General features: G+C 46.9%; 1 protein-coding gene across 8 annotated transcripts in view; it reads left to right on the forward strand.

Annotated features, from left to right (window-relative positions):
• Positions 1–21,014, forward strand: part of ITSN2 (intersectin 2) — a 1,402,222-nt gene that overhangs the window by 886,364 nt on the left and 494,844 nt on the right. For all 8 annotated transcript variants that reach the window (XM_078647702.1, XM_078647706.1, XM_078647705.1 and 5 more), the window contains one exon: positions 12,765–12,829. In XM_078647702.1, the coding sequence (XP_078503828.1) occupies positions 12,765–12,829 (65 nt within the window). The remainder of the gene's footprint in view (positions 1–12,764; positions 12,830–21,014) is intronic.

Below are 21,014 nucleotides of genomic sequence, written 5' to 3' on the forward strand. Positions count from 1 at the left end.
AATTCCAACTTCTCAAAAAGCAGAACTCATTCACAGACACTCTACATCCCCTGCGCCAAAATGCCCTGAGGTCCGAAAGGCCCTCAGCAGAACATCTGGTTTCACTTACTCCTAACCCCCACCTCACTGACCTTCAGGTCCAACTCTGCCTGACATACTTCGTGCGTTCCTTGACCATCCTCCTATTCGTCCCTGGAGCTGACAAATGCAAAAACTGTCCCACTCTTTTTAACCCTCCAATAATCAACCCTATTGAAAAACACATGTTATAAATGACTTCTTTAAAACGTTAAAAGTCACTTATTCTTAGAATTTTTAAAACATTCACTGTGAAGAATTTGCTGAGCACAACAACACAGCATACCAGCTTAAAACAACTGCTTGTTACCACCCTATGCAAAGATACCCCTTTTCACCAACCCTAAACATGAATGTCCAAGTAGGCCCTGCCAAGGCTAGAACCTTCAATCCTGATACAAAACAAAACCTGTGCATCATTCACATTGGCTCACTGAGGCAGCATAGCACCCCAAATAAGAATAACTGGCAAACTTATATGATACCTAAATGTATGTATTTACTAAAGCTTAAGACACTGTAAAAGTTACTCTAATGGCAAGAATGCCTCTTTAAATAGTCTAATTTACCCATTTTCGACTTTGGCATTCAGGGAACTTAAAAGTTAATATCCTATGGTTGCTTTACATATTAATCATCCTCAGAATGTCCTTTACACATGACAGAGGTTGAACATTGGGCATCTCTCATGTAAATCCTAGAAAAAAAGTGTTTTACGCCTGCGCCAAGCGAAAACCAATCATGCAAATTACCTAATTATTCAGTAACACATAACTTAAATCAAATTTTAATGCTAGGGGGTCATAGCATGAGTACTAAGCTTTATAAATATCAAAAAACGATATTGAAAAGCACTTATTTTTTTCAGATAATTTTTCCATAATTAATAATTTTTCTTTCAAAGAAACCAATTATCTTTTTATGAGAATTCCACATATGAAGGTAAGTTGCATCCCTTGCCTATAATTTTAGATGAGTTCCTTTATGCGCCGAAGCACAAAAGCTTAACTTTAAACATGACATTTTTCTGCGTCACATTTCTGCGCCACTTTTTTAAAAGGCCATCAGTATTTAGCATAAGAACCAAAAATATACTTTTAAAATTTGCTTAAAGAGAATAAAACCACATTTGGATGTTTTCCAGTGATACACAGAACCGTATTTTGTAACCCTCTAAAACACTAATCTAAAATTAAAAAAGATCCAACTGTGCTAAAAACGTTCCAATGCAATTTATGGCCCTCGAAAAACATCTGCTGCCTTAAGGCAGGAAAGGCTGAAAACCTGAAAGAAATGCTGAAACCTGAGCACGCTTTTAGTTTTACTGAAAACGGTTTAAAAATGCACGTGCAAAAAGATGCATTTAAATCTGGCAAGGAAAAATGTACTTTAGCTGAAATGTTTGCCTTTCAAAAACCGCTACCAATTCGTTTTGCTACCGAAGGCACAATTATTTTTGAGGCCCTTCATATTCCTAGTGAATGTGAATTTTAACTTTATCTAATTTCAATCCTTTAACATTTTGCACATATGCGTTTTGCTTAATTTATAAATTAAATAGCAACATATAGCGATTTTAGCATGTCGCATGGTAAACTGCTTCATGTTCATGTAATTTTCGACCTCATATAAATTAATCCAACATTTCACTCAACAAACTGAAAAACATCAAAAAACTCTTAATACACACATGAGCTCATTTCAAACAGAAACAGAAAGTGTTCAAACATTCAAGACACACAATACAGCGCTTTTAGGCATTTTGTTTCATAAATTGCGCCAACGCTATTCACAACAGAAGTTGCAGTAACGGCAAAAACCACATTTAAACACACATGGAACCCACAGGTCAATACATAGGACGGAAACAGGACAGCCCAGACTGTACTCAAAACCCAACCATTGTAGCTGTAACCATATTTACAAGAAACACTTCTCAATAGTGTTCAAAAAGACTGCATAAACAGCGCAACAGACCACTGTATGTGCAAGAAACCAAAAATACACTCAATACACTAGCTTTAGGTGGCAGAACACCAAAAATCGTTTTGCATGTAAAATTGCCCAGAGCAAAGGATCCTTGTTTTGCATTATGTCATATTTTAATTCCCTGGGGATACAAAATCACCAAGGAAGAAATATGTTTGTATATCTAAACCTATTTAGATATTCCCTAATGGAAGCCGGCAAATTAAAACGTATACCAAAGTTGGCCAACATAAATCTCTAAAAAATGCTAAGATCAGGCATCCTGTATCCCACTAATCTAGCTTCTAAACTTCAAGGGGTTATCTCTATCGATACATTTGTAAATTTACAAAACCCTTGGTTATTGAATATTGCAATGTTCAAATAATCTTAAGCGCAATAATGGGCGCAACCCACAGGTACTTCCAAAGTACAAAAGAACTAAGTAATGGGAGCGACCCACAAAACTTAAAGAATGGGCGCGACCCACAAATACTTAAACTGGAGCAGATGGAGAAAAGTCTCTTCATATCCGCCTACACAAATTGCAATTCGCATATCCAAGCCTATACAAACCTATCAAAGCTATAGCAAACAAATAGTTGTCCAAATTCTAACTGCCAATTCCCAACTGCACTAACAGTCTCTTTTCTTAAAAAAACACTTACGCCAAAAAAAGAAAAGGGTTTCTCAATCAAGAGTGGCATCTTTTGGAGATTCTGAGTCAGAAAAAATCAAAAACATACTGAGCCGCAAAGACAGAGAATCCCCCAGAACCTCTGTGCACAGAGTACCTTTTTGTAGGTTTCTGTCTTGCCTTCCCCAGCAGTTGTCCATCCTCTGACACAGTTAATCCTCAGATAGCCACTGGACGATCGAGCCGCGAGTTGGGCGCCAAATGTGGTTCTAGAAAATCCACATACTCCTTCTCAGGGGTCTTACCAATAGGTAGTCCATTCAAAAGCAGCAAAGGAATTGACAGAGAATCTGAAATATGAAAAGACATCTTTATTATATACAACTGTGAGGCTACGTCGCCCAGCCACGCCTAAAAGCGACTGAATGAGATAGCCCGCCTTCATGGACTCCGCACAGTCCTTTTATACAGATTTTTATGCCTTAGGCACATATTTGAAATACATTCACAGAACGTGCACACAGATGCAAAACCCACTTTCAAGATAAGTCCAGGCCATAAACAATGTCCACATAATGAATACATTCTTTAGCTGACAAGGCCGGATACCCCCAAAACAGTAAGATCACAGCCCATGGCACAAATAGCTCGTGGAGGCAGGAACAGGGACAGATGGAAGTAAGATAGGCAGGGTGCGTGCGCGATGAAAAGGTTTATGGCATGTTGGGCCTAGATGCTATCTTGCTCGGCCACTGGGAGAGTAACTGACCAAACAGGCTCGGCCTGGGGCAATGGTTTCACCTGGTCCAGGTCAGGAAAAAGTCAAACAAGGTGTACGTGGCTTTTTGGGATCGAATTTAGCTGTGTGTTATAGCCTATGTAAAGGGCAACACACAACATGGCTGCTGTACACAAAATGGATGCCAAGGGTTCAAAACAAAATGACAATTTCAAGGTGAAATTGTTACTGGAACAGAACGAAAATGCTTGTACATAGTGTACTGGCCATTCTCGGTCTTTTGATATAAAAATCGTCATGCTATGACAAAGTTTATTACATGAGTCCAAATTTTAAAGTACCACAGAGCCCCCTTTTGTTTAATGTTTATTTCTCACCCCTTTTTGATATCATCGCCCAAACTGATATAAAGGTCACCTCTTACGCTAATGATATCCAACTTTTGTTTTCATTTAACAGTATCACCCCCACAACCTTTGATCCCCTAAAAGACTGCCTTCGCACAATTGCCCAGTGAATGGACAACAATTTTTTAAGGCTAAATGAAGGAAAAACGGAGGTACTCTTTTTCCATCAGCCGACTCCACTTGACCCCAACATCTGGTGGCCTCTCGATTTGAGTGCCCCCCCTCTGCCCAAAGATTCTGTGAAAAATTTAGGGGTTAGATGGGACTCCAACCTTACACTCCACCATCAAGTTCATACAGTCTCCGCAGCATGTCTTGCCAAGATTAGAATGGTAAAAAAGTTCATCCACTTTCTGCCCAGCTATACCAGGAAGATCGTAGTCCAGGCATTAATCCCTTCGCACCTGGACTACGCCAACGGCCTGTATGCTGGTCTGTCTGTGGGTCTTTGTCATCGCCTCCAGACAGTTCAGAATGCTGCGGTCCGACTGGTTGGTGGTATTCCTTCACGAGAGCACATTTCTCCCCACCGTCGTGAACTTCACTGGCTGCCGATATATAAAAGGTCAGAATTCAAGGCCCTGGTATTGGCTCATCGGGCATTGAGAGACAAGGGCTCTGCCTATCTCTCCACTTGCTTGACTCCGTATAACTAAGGAATATCAAAAAGGGGAGTGAAGAGGTGGTGCAACTCGGCACCTCGGTGGGCTAATCCTCCTCTTATGAAAGCATAAATAATCAACAGAGACCACCTGAAAGAAATATTCAGTATATATTCCGATGTTGTTGGAATATACTCAGTGTGTTAAAATACCCCTCACACACCAAAAGGGCCCTTGGTGTCATGCTTCATCATCGGGGTCTTCCCGCCCCCGCTGCGGGACGGGGCAGTGCTGCGACAAGCGGCTACGCCGGAGCACCTTTTTATTGTGAGTACTATGTGAGTGATAATGGAGTGAGTGTCAGTGGGGTCAGGAGTGATAGACAGTGAAATTAAAAGATACCTGGCCAGGTGTTTAGAAAAAATTATTTAATAGGCACTGGCTGGTATCATTAAAAGGGGTGAGGCGGAGGGCAAGAACGAGTTACTAGTCTTGCTCTCCTGTGTGGGTCAACATGTTTCGGGGCCCCATGAGCCAAGCTGGACCACGGAAGCCACTGACGAAGGAGGAAGCACTGAGGTGTGGGGGTTGATTGGACCCTCTTTACCCTTCGCCCAGCTTGGCTCATGGGGCATTGTCTCCTCATTCAAAAAGCTTATATCATCAGTAGTACTGAGCTAGCTTTTTCACGTGTATCATAAAATTTATTTATACACATTGATCGTACATATCACTCTCTATCTGTGGGAGCGCATTAGTGAGTGACAGGGGGATCTATATACCCGGTCCTGACGAAGGGGCATGACGCCCCGAAACATGTTGACCCACACAGGAGAGCAAGACTAGTAACTCGTTCTTGCCCTCCGCCTCACCCCTTTTAATGATACCAGCCAGTGCCTATTAAATAATTTTTTCTAAACACCTGGCCAGGTATCTTTTAATTTCACTGTCTATCACTCCTGACCCCACTGACACTCACTCCATTATCACTCACATAGTACTCACAATAAAAAGGTGCTCCGGCGTAGCCGCTTGTCGCAGCACTGCCCCGTCCCGCAGCGGGGGCGGGAAGACCCCGATGATGAAGCATGACACCAAGGGCCCTTTTGGTGTGTGAGGGGTATTTTAACACACTGAGTATATTCCAACAACATCGGAATATATACTGAATATTTCTTTCAGGTGGTCTCTGTTGATTATTTATGACTCCGTATAACAACATTAGGACTCTACGCTCCTCCTCAAAAAATCTCCTTACTGTTCCCAGATTTAGGAAAACTCGCTCAGGCGGGAAAACTTTCCCAGTGTTGACTTCGGCTCTCTGGAATAAGTTACCAAATGCCATCCAGTTGATTCAGGATGAACAACCTTTCCGTAGAGCCCTAAAAACCTACTTGTTTTGCTGATCATCTTTTCCTTAATAATCATCTCAGCCAGCATGTAATCACTCAGGAGCGCCGGGACACCCCGTTGGGGTATCTGTGCGCGATATCAAAATACACTACATAAATAAATAAATAAAGGAGAAACCCCATAGACCTTGCTAGTCTAAACCTAAGCGAATATTCGATTCCTGCATGGGTTGCATTTGCCAAAGCCTATTGAATCTAATCCGGAAGCCGACCCCACCAACAGCGAGATCCTTCGTGAAACAGTCCGTATCCAGCTCCTGGTCGTCGTCGACGCCTCCTGGTTCACGTGGCTGCAGAGTCAAGCTTCACAACATCACCTGATTGCTTCGCGAAATCGCCTGGTTCCTTCCTGGTTCCTTCCTGGTCACTGGCTAGTGACCCAGACTCTGTCCCCTCTGCTTTCAGGTACTCTCCATCCTCGATCCGCACTTGGATCCAACCGTACACTTCTCTCCTTGTCGCCTGCAGCATTTTTTTTCAAGGCTCCATAGGATTCAGCGGCGAAACCCGATACACTTTGACACCTATGCACCCGCTTCCTGTGGGTGAGGTAACGCGAGTACTCCGGTGCTCCTGTGGGTATTAACTATCCTAGTGTCCCAGTTTTCAGTGGCCTTCTCCTAGTACATCCGGAAGTGTCCTAAAAGAACTCGTTTCCAATTCTTTCGTTCCCATTCTAACTCTATGGTAACTCGCGTGTGTGACTAGACACTGCATACGCATCCCGTGGGCCTCCTGCTCCCTAACTCTTGTTAGTATAGCGTAGCCCCAGCGATTCCCTAGGTCCTAGGGCTATCCTTTGTTTGTGACGTGGTTCTTATACCACTATTTTAGTATATGGTTTTACGTGCCCCTAGGGCCCTACTGTATATTGTGCAACTTACTGTATGATAATTAAGTTTCTTGATATGTGCTTTAGCCTCTGACCTCATAAAGAGTTCAGGGGGGTTGTGTTTATAATAAATACATATATATTCTATATATAACCTGTGTGGTGTCCTTTCATTTGGTATTCAAGGGGTTACATACAGTAAAACAGCTGGCTTCACACGCTCTCTGAAGTTTTAGCCTAAGACTGGTTTGTCCATGCTACCACTAGGATAGCTGGTCTATAAGGTTGACTCTACAACCATCATCATAAGGGTTGTTTGGACTGATACAGGGTGCCCACTAGAATAGTGGACATATCAAGCCAACTTCTTACAGTCTCTTCGACAAATGAGGAGATCAGTGGCTGAATCCTTTTCCCACTACAGAGTATGAGCAATGTTGGTATTTCTGTGAGTTGGGGTTTCCAGGGTGTCTCTCAGAGACAGGTTCCGCCTCGAGTGGAATTCAAGATTCTTGCATGTCCTTCAACTGATACCACATCTACCCCGAGTTCTCCATAAAATCAGGACAGACTAGGCATCCTAGTGGCTTTAGATTGGACATGGGGAGTATGGTATCCAGAACTCCTGGTCGTGAGCATGCCCTCTGATCAGGCTACCCCTCTGAGAAGACCTGCTGTTGTAGCTACGGGGTAGGGTTCTGCTCCCGTGCCTTCACACTCTCCACTTTAAGCCTTGGGGATTGAGCAGTGACAGCTGAACACCTTTGACCTTCCTCTGGAAGTGGTTGATGTCATTTTGGCAGCCAGGCGTCCATCAAGGCAAACTGTATATGCCTGTTGTTGGCCTACATATCTGACATTTTGTTATTTATTTTATCTGTTGTCCACCAAAGGTTTGCTTTGAGCACAGTTGAGGAGTTATCTTTCGGCCATTTTGGCCTTTAGAAAGGTGCCAGATCAGCCCTTGTTGTTTAAGTCACCAGTTGTGATTTGATTTTTAAAAGGGCTGCAACATATTTCCCTCTTCTCCCTTTGTTTCGTATTGGCTCAATCTGACCTTAATATGCTGTTCTCTCCTCTGCGGCTCCTTACTATCAAGACAGTGTACCTCATAGCCATCACCTCTGCACAGCGTGTGAGAGTTTCAATATCTTTTTGTCAATCCACTAGGCACTTCCTGCATCCCAGAAAAACTGGTTCTGTAAACTCTGGCACCCTTCCTGATGAAAGTTGTGACACCATTCCACATCGGTCAAACCATCACCCTGCTGCTGTTCTGTGTTCCGCATTTCCCCTCTAAGGAAGAGGAGAGACTTCATTTCTTGGACCCCAAAAGAACTGTGAGCTTCTGCATAGATCGTTCCAAATACCGCCAGGTGGACAATCAACTCTTTGTGTGGTTATCTGGAGCAAATAAAAAGGATAGGCAATTCAGAAGAGAACATCTCCCACTGGATCGTGGTCTGCATTAAGATCTACTATGTATTAGCCAAAAAGCAGCCTCCAGAAGGACTGCATGCCCATTCTGCCAGGGACAAAGCTTCTACCATGTGTTGGTACACAAAGTCCCTGTCATAGACATTTGTTAGGCAGCTACATGGGTGGTCCTCCGTATGTTCACAAAGCACTATTGCCTGGACAATCAGGTTGGATGAGACGGTAATTTCTCCTGCTCAGTCCTGAAGGACTTCTGTTTTGAGTCTATTCGGAGCCCCTCCATGTGGGAGAATACTCAGCCTCCAGTCCTCCTTTTGTGGATGCGGGGGCTGCGTGCGAGTGAGAGTGTAGCTGAGCACAGGTGTCTGGTTGGTTAGTGGAAGTGCAGGGGGATGTTCAGGTATGTGGATTTGATGTTGTGCAGTGCTTTGTATGCATGCGTGAGGAGTTTGAATCAGCTGTGTTTGTGGATGGGGAGCTGGTGAAACTCTCTGAGGTGTGGTGTGGGTGTGTTGTCGGAGGTTAAGGATGAGTCTCACTGCGGCATTCTGGATGGTCAGGAGGCAGTGCAGTGCATTGCAGTAGTCTAATCTACTAGTGATGAGGGCTTGTGTGATGGTGCCTCTGGTGGGCAGGGGGAGCCATTTGACTATTTTGCTGACTATGCAAAGAATGTGGAAGCAGGAAGAGCTGACCACGTTGTCTTGCATTGTCATGTTGAACTTGTCATCCAGAATGATTCCTAGGTTTCTGCCCTGGTTGTTTGGAGTGGGTGTTGGTCCAAGCTCTGAAGACCACAAGGTGGAGTCACTTGGAGAGTTCTTGTTCCTGAAGATCAACACTTTAATCTTGTCCGAGTTGAGTTTCAGGCAGTTGATCTCATCCAGTCTCCTACGTTGATCATGCAGTTGAAGTAGTTGGCTTTGGTTACAAATGGGGGTTGGGTCGCACACTACTCACACACCGGCGGTGTCGCCCCTAAGGACTCTGGTCAATGTAGTAAAGTGTTCGCGATGCATCATCTTTCGATCTTCTGCTATCTTCGCTGTCTTCGCCATCCCTGGACACGTGTTTCGGGGTAACACCCCTCGTCAGCAGGGATAGGCCGTGTACTGGGGTTGCCGATGGCTGCCAATATCTGCCAGGTATAGTACCACTCAGGCGCGCAGGTGCGGGATCCCAGGCTCGTCAGCCCACTGCTCACGGGAGCTTTAAAGTTACAAATGGGGGTGGGGTTGCACACTACTCACACACCGGCGGTGTCCCCCCTAAAGACTCTGGTCAATGTAGTAAAGTGTTCGCGATGCATCATCTTTCGATCTTCTGCTATCTTCGCTGTCTTCGCCATCCCTGGACACGTGTTTCGGGGTATCACCCCTCGCCTGCGTGCCACGAGCGGTACCGGACCTGTGAATATTTTTTGGCAGCCTACGCAGCACCCCTACAGATATGCCTATTCCCTGCTGACGAGAGGTAACAACCTCGAAACACGTGTCTAGGGATGGCCAACGCGACAGTGATTTTTGCTCAAGACTCTGGCAGAGGTGCACCCGCTGATGCTTACTTCATGGACCACAATGCTTTGGGGCAACACGCTGATAGGACAAGCAGTGTGCGACCAATTGGACTTTCTTTTAGTTGGCTTTGGTGGTGGTGGACTTGTCTGTCAGAAAGGGAATAAGTTGAATGTCATCAGAGTAGGATATCATGGTGATGCTTTTGGATCTAATGATGTTGGGAAGCGAGAACCTATAGATGTCGACCAGGGTCGGGCTGAGTGATACACCCTGAAGGAATGCGCAATCACCTCCTTGGATTCTGATGTGTATGGTGGTAGTCTGACTCGCTGTGCTCTTTCTGTCAGGAAGGATCCTATCCATTTGAGGGCCGGTACTTGGATGCCTATGTCCTGCAGTCTTCTGATGAGGGTGTGGTGGGAGACTGTCTCGAAGGCTATGGAGAGATCGAGTAGAATGAGGGCTGCGTTTTTTCCCAGTCCTTTATAGCATGGATGTAGTCTGTGACCACAGTAAGTGCTGTTTTTGTGCTGTGTTTGCTCTGAAATCCTGATTGAGTTTGGTCCAGTAATTTGAGGTGTTCGAGGTGATACTCTGCTTGCTACGGTCAGCCAGTGGTTTTTGGAGGATGGCGTTGACTTCTGCATGTTTCCAGTCTTCTAGGAAATTGGCAGATTTGATGGTGGCGCTGATGTTGGGTGAGGAAACTGCTGATTGGTGGTAAAGGCGTGAGGCTATAGGATCCATGACGTGTACCGTTTTTATGGGCGCTGCAGTGTCTTTGAACATTTTCTATTCAGTCCCTTGGTTAGTGGTGGTCATGTTGGTGATGATATCTTTTTGGCCTGATTGTTCAGAGTTGCTGTAGATCTTCTCTTTTTTGCTTTGAAAGTAACTTGATAACTTGTCGCAGAGTTCCTGTGGAGGGGGGATGGTGTTGGCTGCAGCCTCAGGAGTGGTGAATTCTTTGATAATTGTGATGATCTCCTTGCAGTTGTTGGAGCTCGCCTCTGTTCATACTTTAGTGCCCTTCCTCTGGTGTCTCTCATAAGTTGGTTGTAGAGACTGAGTGTGGCCTTATAGGTGGTTCTGACGTCAGTGTTGTGGCTGGTTCTCCATTTTTTTCTCACTGCTTGCAATAGCATTTAGATTTTCAGATGTCCTGAGGATACCAGCTAGTTTGTTTCTTGCTTTTGATGGACCTGAGGAAGTCTGTGCAGTTCTTGATCCATTCGATGAACTTGGTGACTTTCTCGGCGAGGTAACTGGTGGGGTTGGTTTGGGCTGTTTTGAGGACTTTGAGCCGGTGTGCCTCTGTTACTTTGTTGCAGCTTGGGCTGGGTAAGTTAATGATTGTGGGTGTGTTTGACTTTCTTTTCGAAGTTTATGATGGAGTGGTCTGTCCATATGAGTTGTGAGGTGGGGTTGTAGGTGATCTTGTCGGTGATCTTGTCGCACGTGGTGAAGATTGGATCCAGGGTATATCCTGCAATGTGTGTATGATCTATGATGAGGTGGGTGAGTCAGATAATATTCATGCTTTCAGGGGGGCTGTGGAGCACAGGTCCATTGAGTCCTTGAGGTGGAAGTTGAGGTTACAGAGTAGTTCAAAGTCCTTGGAGTTGATGGTGAAGTCTGTGATGAGGTTGCTAAAGTCTCTATCAGAAGATCAAATTACTTAACTTCGGTAACACTCTTTCTGGTATGGATTGTACCCAGGTACAGATTATTCACCAACCCTCCCATCCTCTCTCTTCTGTGTTTTTACTCTACCAATTAATACGATCCCAAGTCTAGAAACCTGAACACTGCCTACAATTTGCTTTTGGGGTTCTGCGTCTGGAGGCATGAACTGTCTCAAAAGCAACTGACGTTAGCGCACGGGAGTGGTGCTTATATAGGCCCTGAATGTCAGTTCTGTATTGAAACGGTGCAGTGCAGAGCCGCAAAGTACCACCTTCTTGTGAGCAGAGGTACTGCTGAAAAGTTTAAGAATCCAGTCTGACCAGGATCCAGTCTGCCACTTGGGGAGTATTCAAAAGAAAAGTCTCGTATCAGAAAGAGTAGTATTGAAGGTAAGTAACTTGTTCTAAATCCTACAGCTTCTGTGTGGGTGTGGGTGTGGGTGTACTGATATAGGAAAGGTTAGGGAACAGGGTAAGGCCCTTCTGAACCCTGCCAGTTCTCTGGCATGTCTGTTGTCCTCCACATGTCTCTCCTGTCCATTTTCTATTCTGCCACAGCAGGATGGCTATATAAAACTGCTTACATTACATTACATATGCCCAACTCTGGTGGGTAGGAAAATCTAACTAGAATAGCCTAAAAGAAAAAAAATGGTGGGGTGCGACAGTAGGCATACGTACCTCAGACTATTGCATTCTGACATCACACAAGGCTCCACCCTGTCACATCTTGTCTTTAGTGTGATAGAACAGTTACGATATTAATTCAAGTCATTTTAACAATTGAAAGCAAAATTCGCTTTGTGATGCAGTGAAAACTCTTAGGCATTGTCTTTTTTACTTATATTTTGGTAATATTTGTTTTTTTTCAAGAACGAAAAATAGCACTTTGGATTTTTAAAGGCTAAGCTACCTACCTACGAATACAAATTGCCTATACCCCAGATAACTGCTTTGCTCCCGCTGTGTTTGCATGAAGAATTGATGTCTTCTGGATCCCAAAGTCAGACCCTTAGTCGTTTGGTTAGTAGTTTGATTAATAACGTTCTGTATGTTTAGGGTGCCAAACATTCCGTTACAATGCCTTATGGTTCTTAAAACACTACAATGTACTTTTTTCTACTTTCAAAGGAATGTCCAATGCCGTCTTTGGGTATAGTTCCCACTTTTAAGTAGTTTCCCTTTTGCCTCAGCCCAGTAATTGTTTTAGATGCTTGCTGAGACTCATATATTGATGGTGTTATCTTCAAAGTTCAGCTGGATAGCCAGTATAGAATTAGGCTTGCACATGTAGCATATGAAATTTCTTCTTCATTGAACTCCCCAGCATTATTCTTATTTCCATCTTTTCTAGTAAAGGTTGTGTCATTGGGTTGTGCTGGCATATCTGCACTTACGTTACTTGAGGCTATTTTTAATATGGTAAATAAATGTCATCTTTTACCTGCAGACCAGAGACTGTTTATGCAGTAGTCAACAAGAAGTCTGCTTCAAGTTCTTCTGCGCCTGGAGAAGGTAAGAATAACATTTCAGTCCATTTGGAACTGAAAAGAACGTTCACATGTTTTCGAAATTATTTTGAAAATATAAAGACATGTTTTCATCATGTGTGCATTCATTGTTTTATGTCAAAATGTAACACACATTTAAGTAAGCTCAAATATACGATTGGGGTGCTCTTTCTGAGATGCTAACATTGTAAAGTAAGCCAAGTCACATTGAAGACCAACCAATAGATACAGCTAAGCATATGCTTGAAGCTCAGCTCATTCAGTTGTCATTCAGTCAAGCTATGGCCACGTTGACTTCACAACTTTTTAGACTCTTGAGCTTTCTCAATTCCTCAAGTGTCTTTAGAGCGGGTCTCAGTCAACTCAGCCTTGCTCTTGTCCTCGGGGTTAGGGCAGCTTCTGTCCTCTCTTAAGTAGTCGAGATGTCCCTTTTATAGATATAGACCCACATCAGCACATCTCCAGTGTCCTAGTCTTAAATCATAGTCTCATGGGCTACAGCAACTCGCCGTTTGTGGAACTAGTCAGAATTATGATGGCTACTTCTAACCATAAATTCCTCACCTTTCAAATCCCTGCAGGTGCCAGACTGGATCAGGAAACTAATTCCAGCAGTTGTTCTGCTATACTTATATGTAGGACCATCTGACTTCACAGCAGCTTCCTCCTGTCTCCAAAAGTGATGGCCTGGAACCATGTATAGGCCCCAGCCCTGTGCTCTAATCTCAGGTCCTTTTTCTGATGCCCTTTGACCTGCATCCGAAAGTCCCCCTAAAGATTTGTATCGGTTCTTCACCAACTTCAAAAAAATACTGTCTGATGTATACTTCTAACCCCAGATTCCTCATGATGGAAAATTTCCAGGTGCTAGATTGGCTCCAGAAAGCTCTCACTAGTAATGCTCCTGCGTGCCACTAAATGGCATTGTGCATCTGTGTGCCAATCCTGTGCACTGATATCAGTTCTGGCCTTACTAAGACTTTTGATGAAGATCAAGAGCTCCGCTCCCAATTTAGTTAGCCTTCCAACGAGTCCTGAAACAGAAAAATCTAGTGTGCTAGAGAACATTATTCCCTCTTAAGAGGCATAACTGTAGAAGACATATTTCTGTCATGGACCCGCATGAGCTGTTTCTCTTGTGTTTGATCTCGGTACACAACTTGAGTATGTGCAACAAGTGTGCCCTCATTTACCAAAAGCCATCTGGGACCGAGAAGCAAAGCTGTATGTTGCTGAATACAAAAGGAAGTTTTGGCTCTCATGTAGATCCTAGTAAAGTACACAGATTGACTCCCACTTCCGAAGTAATTTCTGTGAGAGATCAACTTTGTGGTTGAAGTCCTTTAGTAAGTCAAAATTGAATTCAAAACGTAAGCATAAGGCTCAATCCCCATCCTGTCATTCTGTATACAAAGATAAGGCGTCACAGTGTTAGTCGGTCTTTCTCAAGATCGCCGGTTGCAGAGCTGATTCCTCAGTTGTTCCTGGTGTGCTCCAAATTCCCTGGGCTATCTGAGACACTGTAGCATATATAAGACTTTAAGGATGCCATGCTGTAGACCAGGGGTCTCCATCATTTTTAATATTTATTTTTTATTTTATTTTGAAAGTTTTATATAGCGCGAACAAGATCTTTGCAGATATCAGAGCGCTTTACATAAACAAGGGGTAGGAAAAAACAAGAGAGTGATTAACAGACTTTTTGAGTACAAAATAGTTGTAGGTAATAAATGAGTAGCAAAATAGGGTAGGTACATGAAGGAGCATAGTCAATCAAATAATCAAATAGTACAAATAGACAATAAGATAAACAAATAGTATAAATAGGTGCAGAGTCTCCAATAGATCCAAAGTAAAAGTTCAGGTGAATTTAGCCATGAGGATAGCTTTTACTTCTTTCTTTAAAAATGCAGTGGAGGAGATAAGCCTGGTTTCTGGAGGGAGTGCATTCCAGCAAATTATGTTCAATGAAAATCATCCAGATCTACTCATAATATTATTGTTGTAGTGTGACCACATCAAATAAGATTCTACTAGCAGCCACCCCATGCAAGATGTGATCATCTCATTGCACCAAACTTGGTTTCCAGCACTGATGTAATAATTGCTTTATCAGTTTGGAAGACCTCAACATTGGTAGTACATATCACCTATAGCTGCAATGCCCTCCATTGCCACCTGATTTATCACTCAAATATCAGATCGAAATATATTTTGGAAATACAACCATTTTTCTCCAAACATCATCTTATGAGTTCTGCAAATGCACATATTTTTTGTCTCAAATATACACTTTCATTTTTGGTATACATTAAATTACTAATCTAAGCAAAAGCTTTCAAATTTTATAGGTTGGGATGCACACAAGAGAGCTACTTACAGGTTGCTGGTGAACTACCAGTAGCTCGTGAGTACTTGTTGGAAAAGCCTGCTGTAGACATTTGGCACTTTTCAAGCTACCTCTGGCGCACCTTTAGGTCTCAAGGATCCTCTGCGGTTCCTAGTTTAGTTACCGTTGGATGATCCGTCATCTGCACTCTCTGGCCCCATAGGACCTGTTACTGACTCCATACCGGCTCCAGTACAGACTTTCAACCTGGCTCCACAGCCCGCATTTGTCCCTCTTTCCCAGTACCAGTGGTGCCAGCGGAGTATCTGGTGCTGGCTCCAATGCCTTACTTGGAACCAACATTATCACGATCCTGATGTTGCGCTACAAACTTACTAAAGAACATCCAGTACCATACAGCCTGATTACAATCCTATGCCCGGCGGATGCGTGCTTATAGGCTCTATTACATTTTTGGCTCGATCCTGATCCAAGCTTGCCCCCATCCAAATATGATGATGGTGAGATGGGGGATGATTTACCCCATTATTATGATAATAACAATTTTTACTTAGATCTACAAGAGGGCTGTCGCCTGATACTGCCCCTGATACATAGTTAAGCTTGCCAGTTGGGCCTTCAGCGGATGAGAGGGCATCATTTGCAGTGGTAATTCAATGGGCAGTTTAGATCTTGGACCTATAACTGACCTGGTGTCCAGTCGTCACAAATGGGTGCCTGGCGACCCGGATTTTCTCACTAAGCGTCCTTATCTAGAGAGTCTATTCAGCCTCCAACCAGCAAGGTGAACTCCAGTTCCTTTCCCACTACCTACCTGGATAAGGAGTCTAAGAGGATTGAGGCATTAAGAAAACAAATGTTCTCTATTGCCACCCTGGCATTGAGATCAGCCAGTTCTTTCTGTTTATTGGGGCATAACTAGTGAGATCGTGCAGGTGATTCCAGAAGTACCTAGGGCCTCACTGGTTCAAACCATTAAGGATGGTCAAGATGCAGTCAATATGTGGTTTGTGCTGGCCTTGATACTACTAATTATCTCGAAAGTGCTGTTGACACGATTTTGCTGCTCCAGCGCCATGCTTGAATGCATTCTTAAGGATTCTGCGAAGACGTACAGGCCTCTGTCGAGGCTAGACCTTCAGTGGCAAAAAAGCTGATTCTGTCTTGGAACATTTTAAAGAAGTAGAGCCACAGTATGCTCCCTGCGTCTCTTAACCCCTCAAACAAATCCCTCGCCAGCGGAAGAAATTCTGAGGCTACTCTAGGGGGCTGGTGTATCGGCAGTGTCAGTCTCCCCAGCCACTGTTGCAGTCACACCAACTTTATTAGCTCATGTTACTTCTATTTAGCTTGTTATCAGCACCTAGAGTCTTTTCTATGTTGCTGGCAGGAGTAACAGTCAAGGATTCATTATAGAAAGTAGTGTTTGGCCTTTGCACTTTGCATAGCTGTGCATCAGCTATATAATTTCGGATTTTCAAGAACTTTGCCAAAATTCAACCTGATATCCACAAACCTCTCCAGGAACGATTAAGTGCAAACAGTGGTTAATCTCAGCCATATAGCATGGCTTCTACTTGGCCTACTTCGCCTACTCCCTTCTCTCTTTTGGTACCTCAGGCAAAGCTAAAGATGAGGTCTTGACAGTAGCGATTGGGAATGAAATAAACACATCATATCAACTTATAAAGGATTGAGTGTTGTTTCCATGTGTCAAGATCTTATTTGTTTGACACAGGCCAAGATTTTGCTGTATCAGATTGTTAGACTCAGCTGAAGACTGTTGTTATATATTCCATCATGGAACCTCACATGGGAGAGAGACCTGGGAGTGGCCTGTGGTTGTACCCACAATGACAACTCTATGTAAGTCTGTTGGATATCAGGCTCGTCTGGATATCTTTCCATGAATCAGGTTCTCGGTGAAACATATATCTGAAAGAAACAGGTTAGTATTAGATTCCTTACCTTAGAATATCCCCAGGCGTCAGTCTGGATCCGGAAACTTTTGCGTAGCAGTACCCCTGCGCGTCGGTAGGCGTCGTCTGCAGGCGTCCCCTGCGGCTCCGCGTCCGTCGTCCGCGTCGTGCGCCGTGATGATGTCGCTGGAGTATATAGACGCCGCCTCCGCGCGCTGACGTCAGTTCTTCTTTTTTTCCGCGCCAGTTAGCGCAGATCCGAGAAGTGCAGTACTCCGGTCTTTTGACCAAAGTTTTTTGTGAATCTTTGCTTCTTATTTCGGTGCCGGTAGGATGCCCGGTTTTAAGAACTGTGACAGCTGTGACCGCACGATGTCGGTCACGGATCATCACCGACTCTGCCTCCGGTGTCTAGGCCCCGACCACGCCGTGGACGACTGCGTCGATTGCCGGGCCCTGACGAGTAAGGCTAGGTGGGAGCGGTCCCGCAAGCTACTCGAACTGCGGGTGTCGGCCCCACGTCATGAGCGGTCCCGGTCCGGCCGGAGGTCGAGGGAGCGGTCGAGGGAGCGGTCGCGGAGCCATCGCGAACGCTCCGGAAGTCGTCACCATTCCTCTGGTTCCTCAGGTAGGAAACACAAGAAGTCGGGGCGTCGTCATCGTACCCCCGACGCTCGCGCGATGCGGCCGGGGGTCCGGGTGACCCCACCCCCGCGGCTCCACGTGAGTCGCCGGCGCGGCCTGCTCCATACCCTCCGGTCCCTGGGCACGGCGCGTCGCTTGAGGAGATAGAGGAGTTCCTCATGGCCATGAGGGCACTGTCTCCTCTGACGGGGCCTACGGCGCCTTCGGGCCCTGTGCTCCCGTCTGGGGGCCCTAGCGGTCCGGGTGTCCCTGCCCCGACGCCGTCGGGTGCTCCGGCTCCGACGCCGCCGGCGGCTCCGACCCTGGCCCCGCAGGGTCCTTCAGGGTCGACGCCGGCTGGTCTACCGGCCTCTCCGGCGCCGATTCCATCTGGGTTGCCCCCGACGACGCGCCGGTGCTCCGGCGCCGGCTCCAGGCGGCGCCGTCCCCCTTTCCTCTCCGACTCCGGACGCGGAGTCGGACCGGCGTCGCCCGACGCCGAGTCCGACGCCGATGGGGCCCATGAACCCCGAGGAGCCGGTCTACATTGTTGACTCCGAATATGGGGATGATGTAGAATACGGAGAGGGTTGGGAGGGGTCTGAGGACCCTCTGTCACGCGAGTGTCAGTACGACGTGGACTGGACAGGTGATTTGGGTGACGCCAGTGGTCTGGACGACTCTCCTAACCCTGGCTTTGTCTCGCCTCCTACTGTGGCTTCGGAGGCTGGGGCTGCTTATTCAGTGGTGTTGATGAGGGCTGCCAAGGCTTTACACCTTGAGCTCCCCGTCGCGGTCGTGAGGCCTAACATCCTCACTGAGGTCTTCAAACCGCAGTCATGCCCACAGGAGCCTCTGCTGCCGTTCAACGAAGCCTTGACAGACGTTCTTTTAGGCACGTGGTCCAGGCCCGCTTCAGGTTCGCCTGTTGATAGGAACGTGGCCAGACGCCACCGTCCGTGTCCGGACGACCCCAAGTTCCTGTCCACCCATCCCACCCCTGAGAGTCTGGTGATCCAGGCCTCAACTTCCCAGACCGCATTCCCGTCGGCCCCGCCCGACCGGGAATCAAAGAGGTACGACCAGTATGGGAAAAAGGTCTTCTCGTCCCTGAGTTTGGGACTGCGGTCTTGCAACACCGCATGCCTCTTGGGCCGCTACACCCACTCTCTGTGGGATACGGTCGCGGAGTGTCTGCCGGAATGCCCGCAGGAGGTACGGGCAAAGCTCGGCAAGGCTATGATTGAAGGCCGAGACGCAGCACGATATTCCATCAGGTGTGGTCTTGATACGACCGACTCGCTGGGCAGAGCGATGTCCACGACGGTGGCGATTCGTCGCCACGCCTGGCTGAGGTCCGCCAACTTTTCGGCGGATGTCCAAAATACTTTGATGGACATGCCGTTCGATGGCAGTCGCCTGTTTGGCGACAAAGCGGACCACGCGCTGGAGCGCTTCAAGGACTCCAGGGTCACGGCCAAGTCCTTGGGTCTCTCGACCCAGCGCCAGCAAACGGGTTCGTTTCGCTCCTTTCGTGGCCAAGGAAGGGGCGGTCCCACACGTGCTGCCAGCCACGCACCGCAGAACACTTCTCAACGCGGTGGCGGCCGTGGATTCCGCCGTGGAGGCGGTCGGGGACAACGGCGAGGTCAGACCACACCTCCCCCCGCAGCATCAGCCTCCAAATCCTCCTAGTCCGAGCTTTCAGGCCCATGTGACGCCAGTGGGTGGCAGGGTTCGCCATCACCACTCCCGCTGGCGCACTATCACATCGGACAGGTGGGTGCTGCAGCTCGTCCGAAGGGGCTACTCCCTCCCCTTCGAGACCACTCCTCCAGCCATGCCACTGCAGAACCACCGTGTGTCGGAGGACCACTTGACACTTCTGCAGGAGGAAGTTACGGCCCTCTTGGCCAAGGGGACCATTGAGCGCGTTCCTGGGCCAGAAGTAGGGTGTGGTTGCTATTCCCACTACTTTCTGGTACCCAAGAAGGACAAGGGGGGCCTACGTCCTATCTTGGACCTAAGGAACGTCAACGGCTTCCTCCGGAAGGAGAAGTTCAAGATGTTGACATTGGATCAGGTCTTGGCTGCTCTAGACCCGCAAGACTGGATGGTAGCGTTGGACTTGCAGGATGCGTATTTTCACATCCCTGTCCTGCCGGCCCACCGGCGTTACCTGCGGTTCACGGTAGGCCAGGAGCATTTTCAGTTTATCGTGCTCCCCTTCGGCCTTACCAGCGCCCCACGGGTGTTCACGAAAGTGATGGCGGTGGTCGCAGCTCATCTGCGCCGGTTAGGGGTTTCAGTCTTCCCCTACCTCGACGACTGGTTGTTGAAGGCGGGCTCGCCCCAGACAGTCGTCCACCACCTTCAGATGACGGCAGACCTCCTGCACGAGCTGGGGTTTTCCATCAATGTGCCGAAATCACACCTGTGTCCCTCTCAAAAGCTCCTTTTCATCGGAGCGGTTCTCGACTCGGCGCAGTTTCGGGTTTATCCTCCGGAACGGCGGGTCCGGGATATACAGGCTCTGATTCCGATCTTTCAGCCGTTCTCCCGGGTTTCGGTCAGGTTGACGCTGCGGCTGCTGGGGCTGATGGCTTCCTGCATCCTTCTGGTGCATCACGCCGGGTGGCGGATGCGGGCTCTGCAGTGGGACCTGAAGTTTCAGTGGGCCCAGCATCAAGGCAACCTATCCGATCATGTCCTGATCTCGGAGGGCACTGCGAGACAGTTGCAGTGGTGGCTTACGGACCGCGATTGGGTCAGAGGCAGATCCCTCTCCCTTCCCCAACCGGAGCACGTTGTTGTGACGGACGAGTCCCTCCAGGGCTGGGGAGGCCACTTGGGAGAGGCGGAGATCAGAGGCATCTGGTCTCCGGCGGAGTCCCGGCTCCACATCAACATGTTGGAGCTGCGGGCGATTCGCCTAGCACTGAAGGCATTCCTCCCCATTGTCAACGGGAGTGTAGTGCAGGTGTTCACGGACAACACCACCGCCATGTGGTACTGCAACAAGCAGGGCGGAGTGGGGTCGTGGACCCTTTGCCAGGAGGCTCTGCGTCTCTGGCAATGGCTGGAACGTCAGGGCGTGATTCTGACGGTTCAACACCTGGCAGGTTCTCTGAACGCCAGGGCGGACGAACTCAGCCGTCGGTGCTCGGTGGATCACGAATGGCGTCTGAACTCGGACGTGGCGAAAGGCCTCTTTCTGCAATGGGGAGAGCCTTGGTTAGATCTATTCGCCACAGAAGAGAACGCGCAATGTCATCAGTTCTGCGCGTTGGAGTTTC

The sequence above is a fragment of the Lissotriton helveticus genome, chromosome 6 (assembly GCF_964261635.1).
Source record: "Lissotriton helveticus chromosome 6, aLisHel1.1, whole genome shotgun sequence".
NCBI lineage: Eukaryota > Metazoa > Chordata > Amphibia > Caudata > Salamandridae > Lissotriton > Lissotriton helveticus.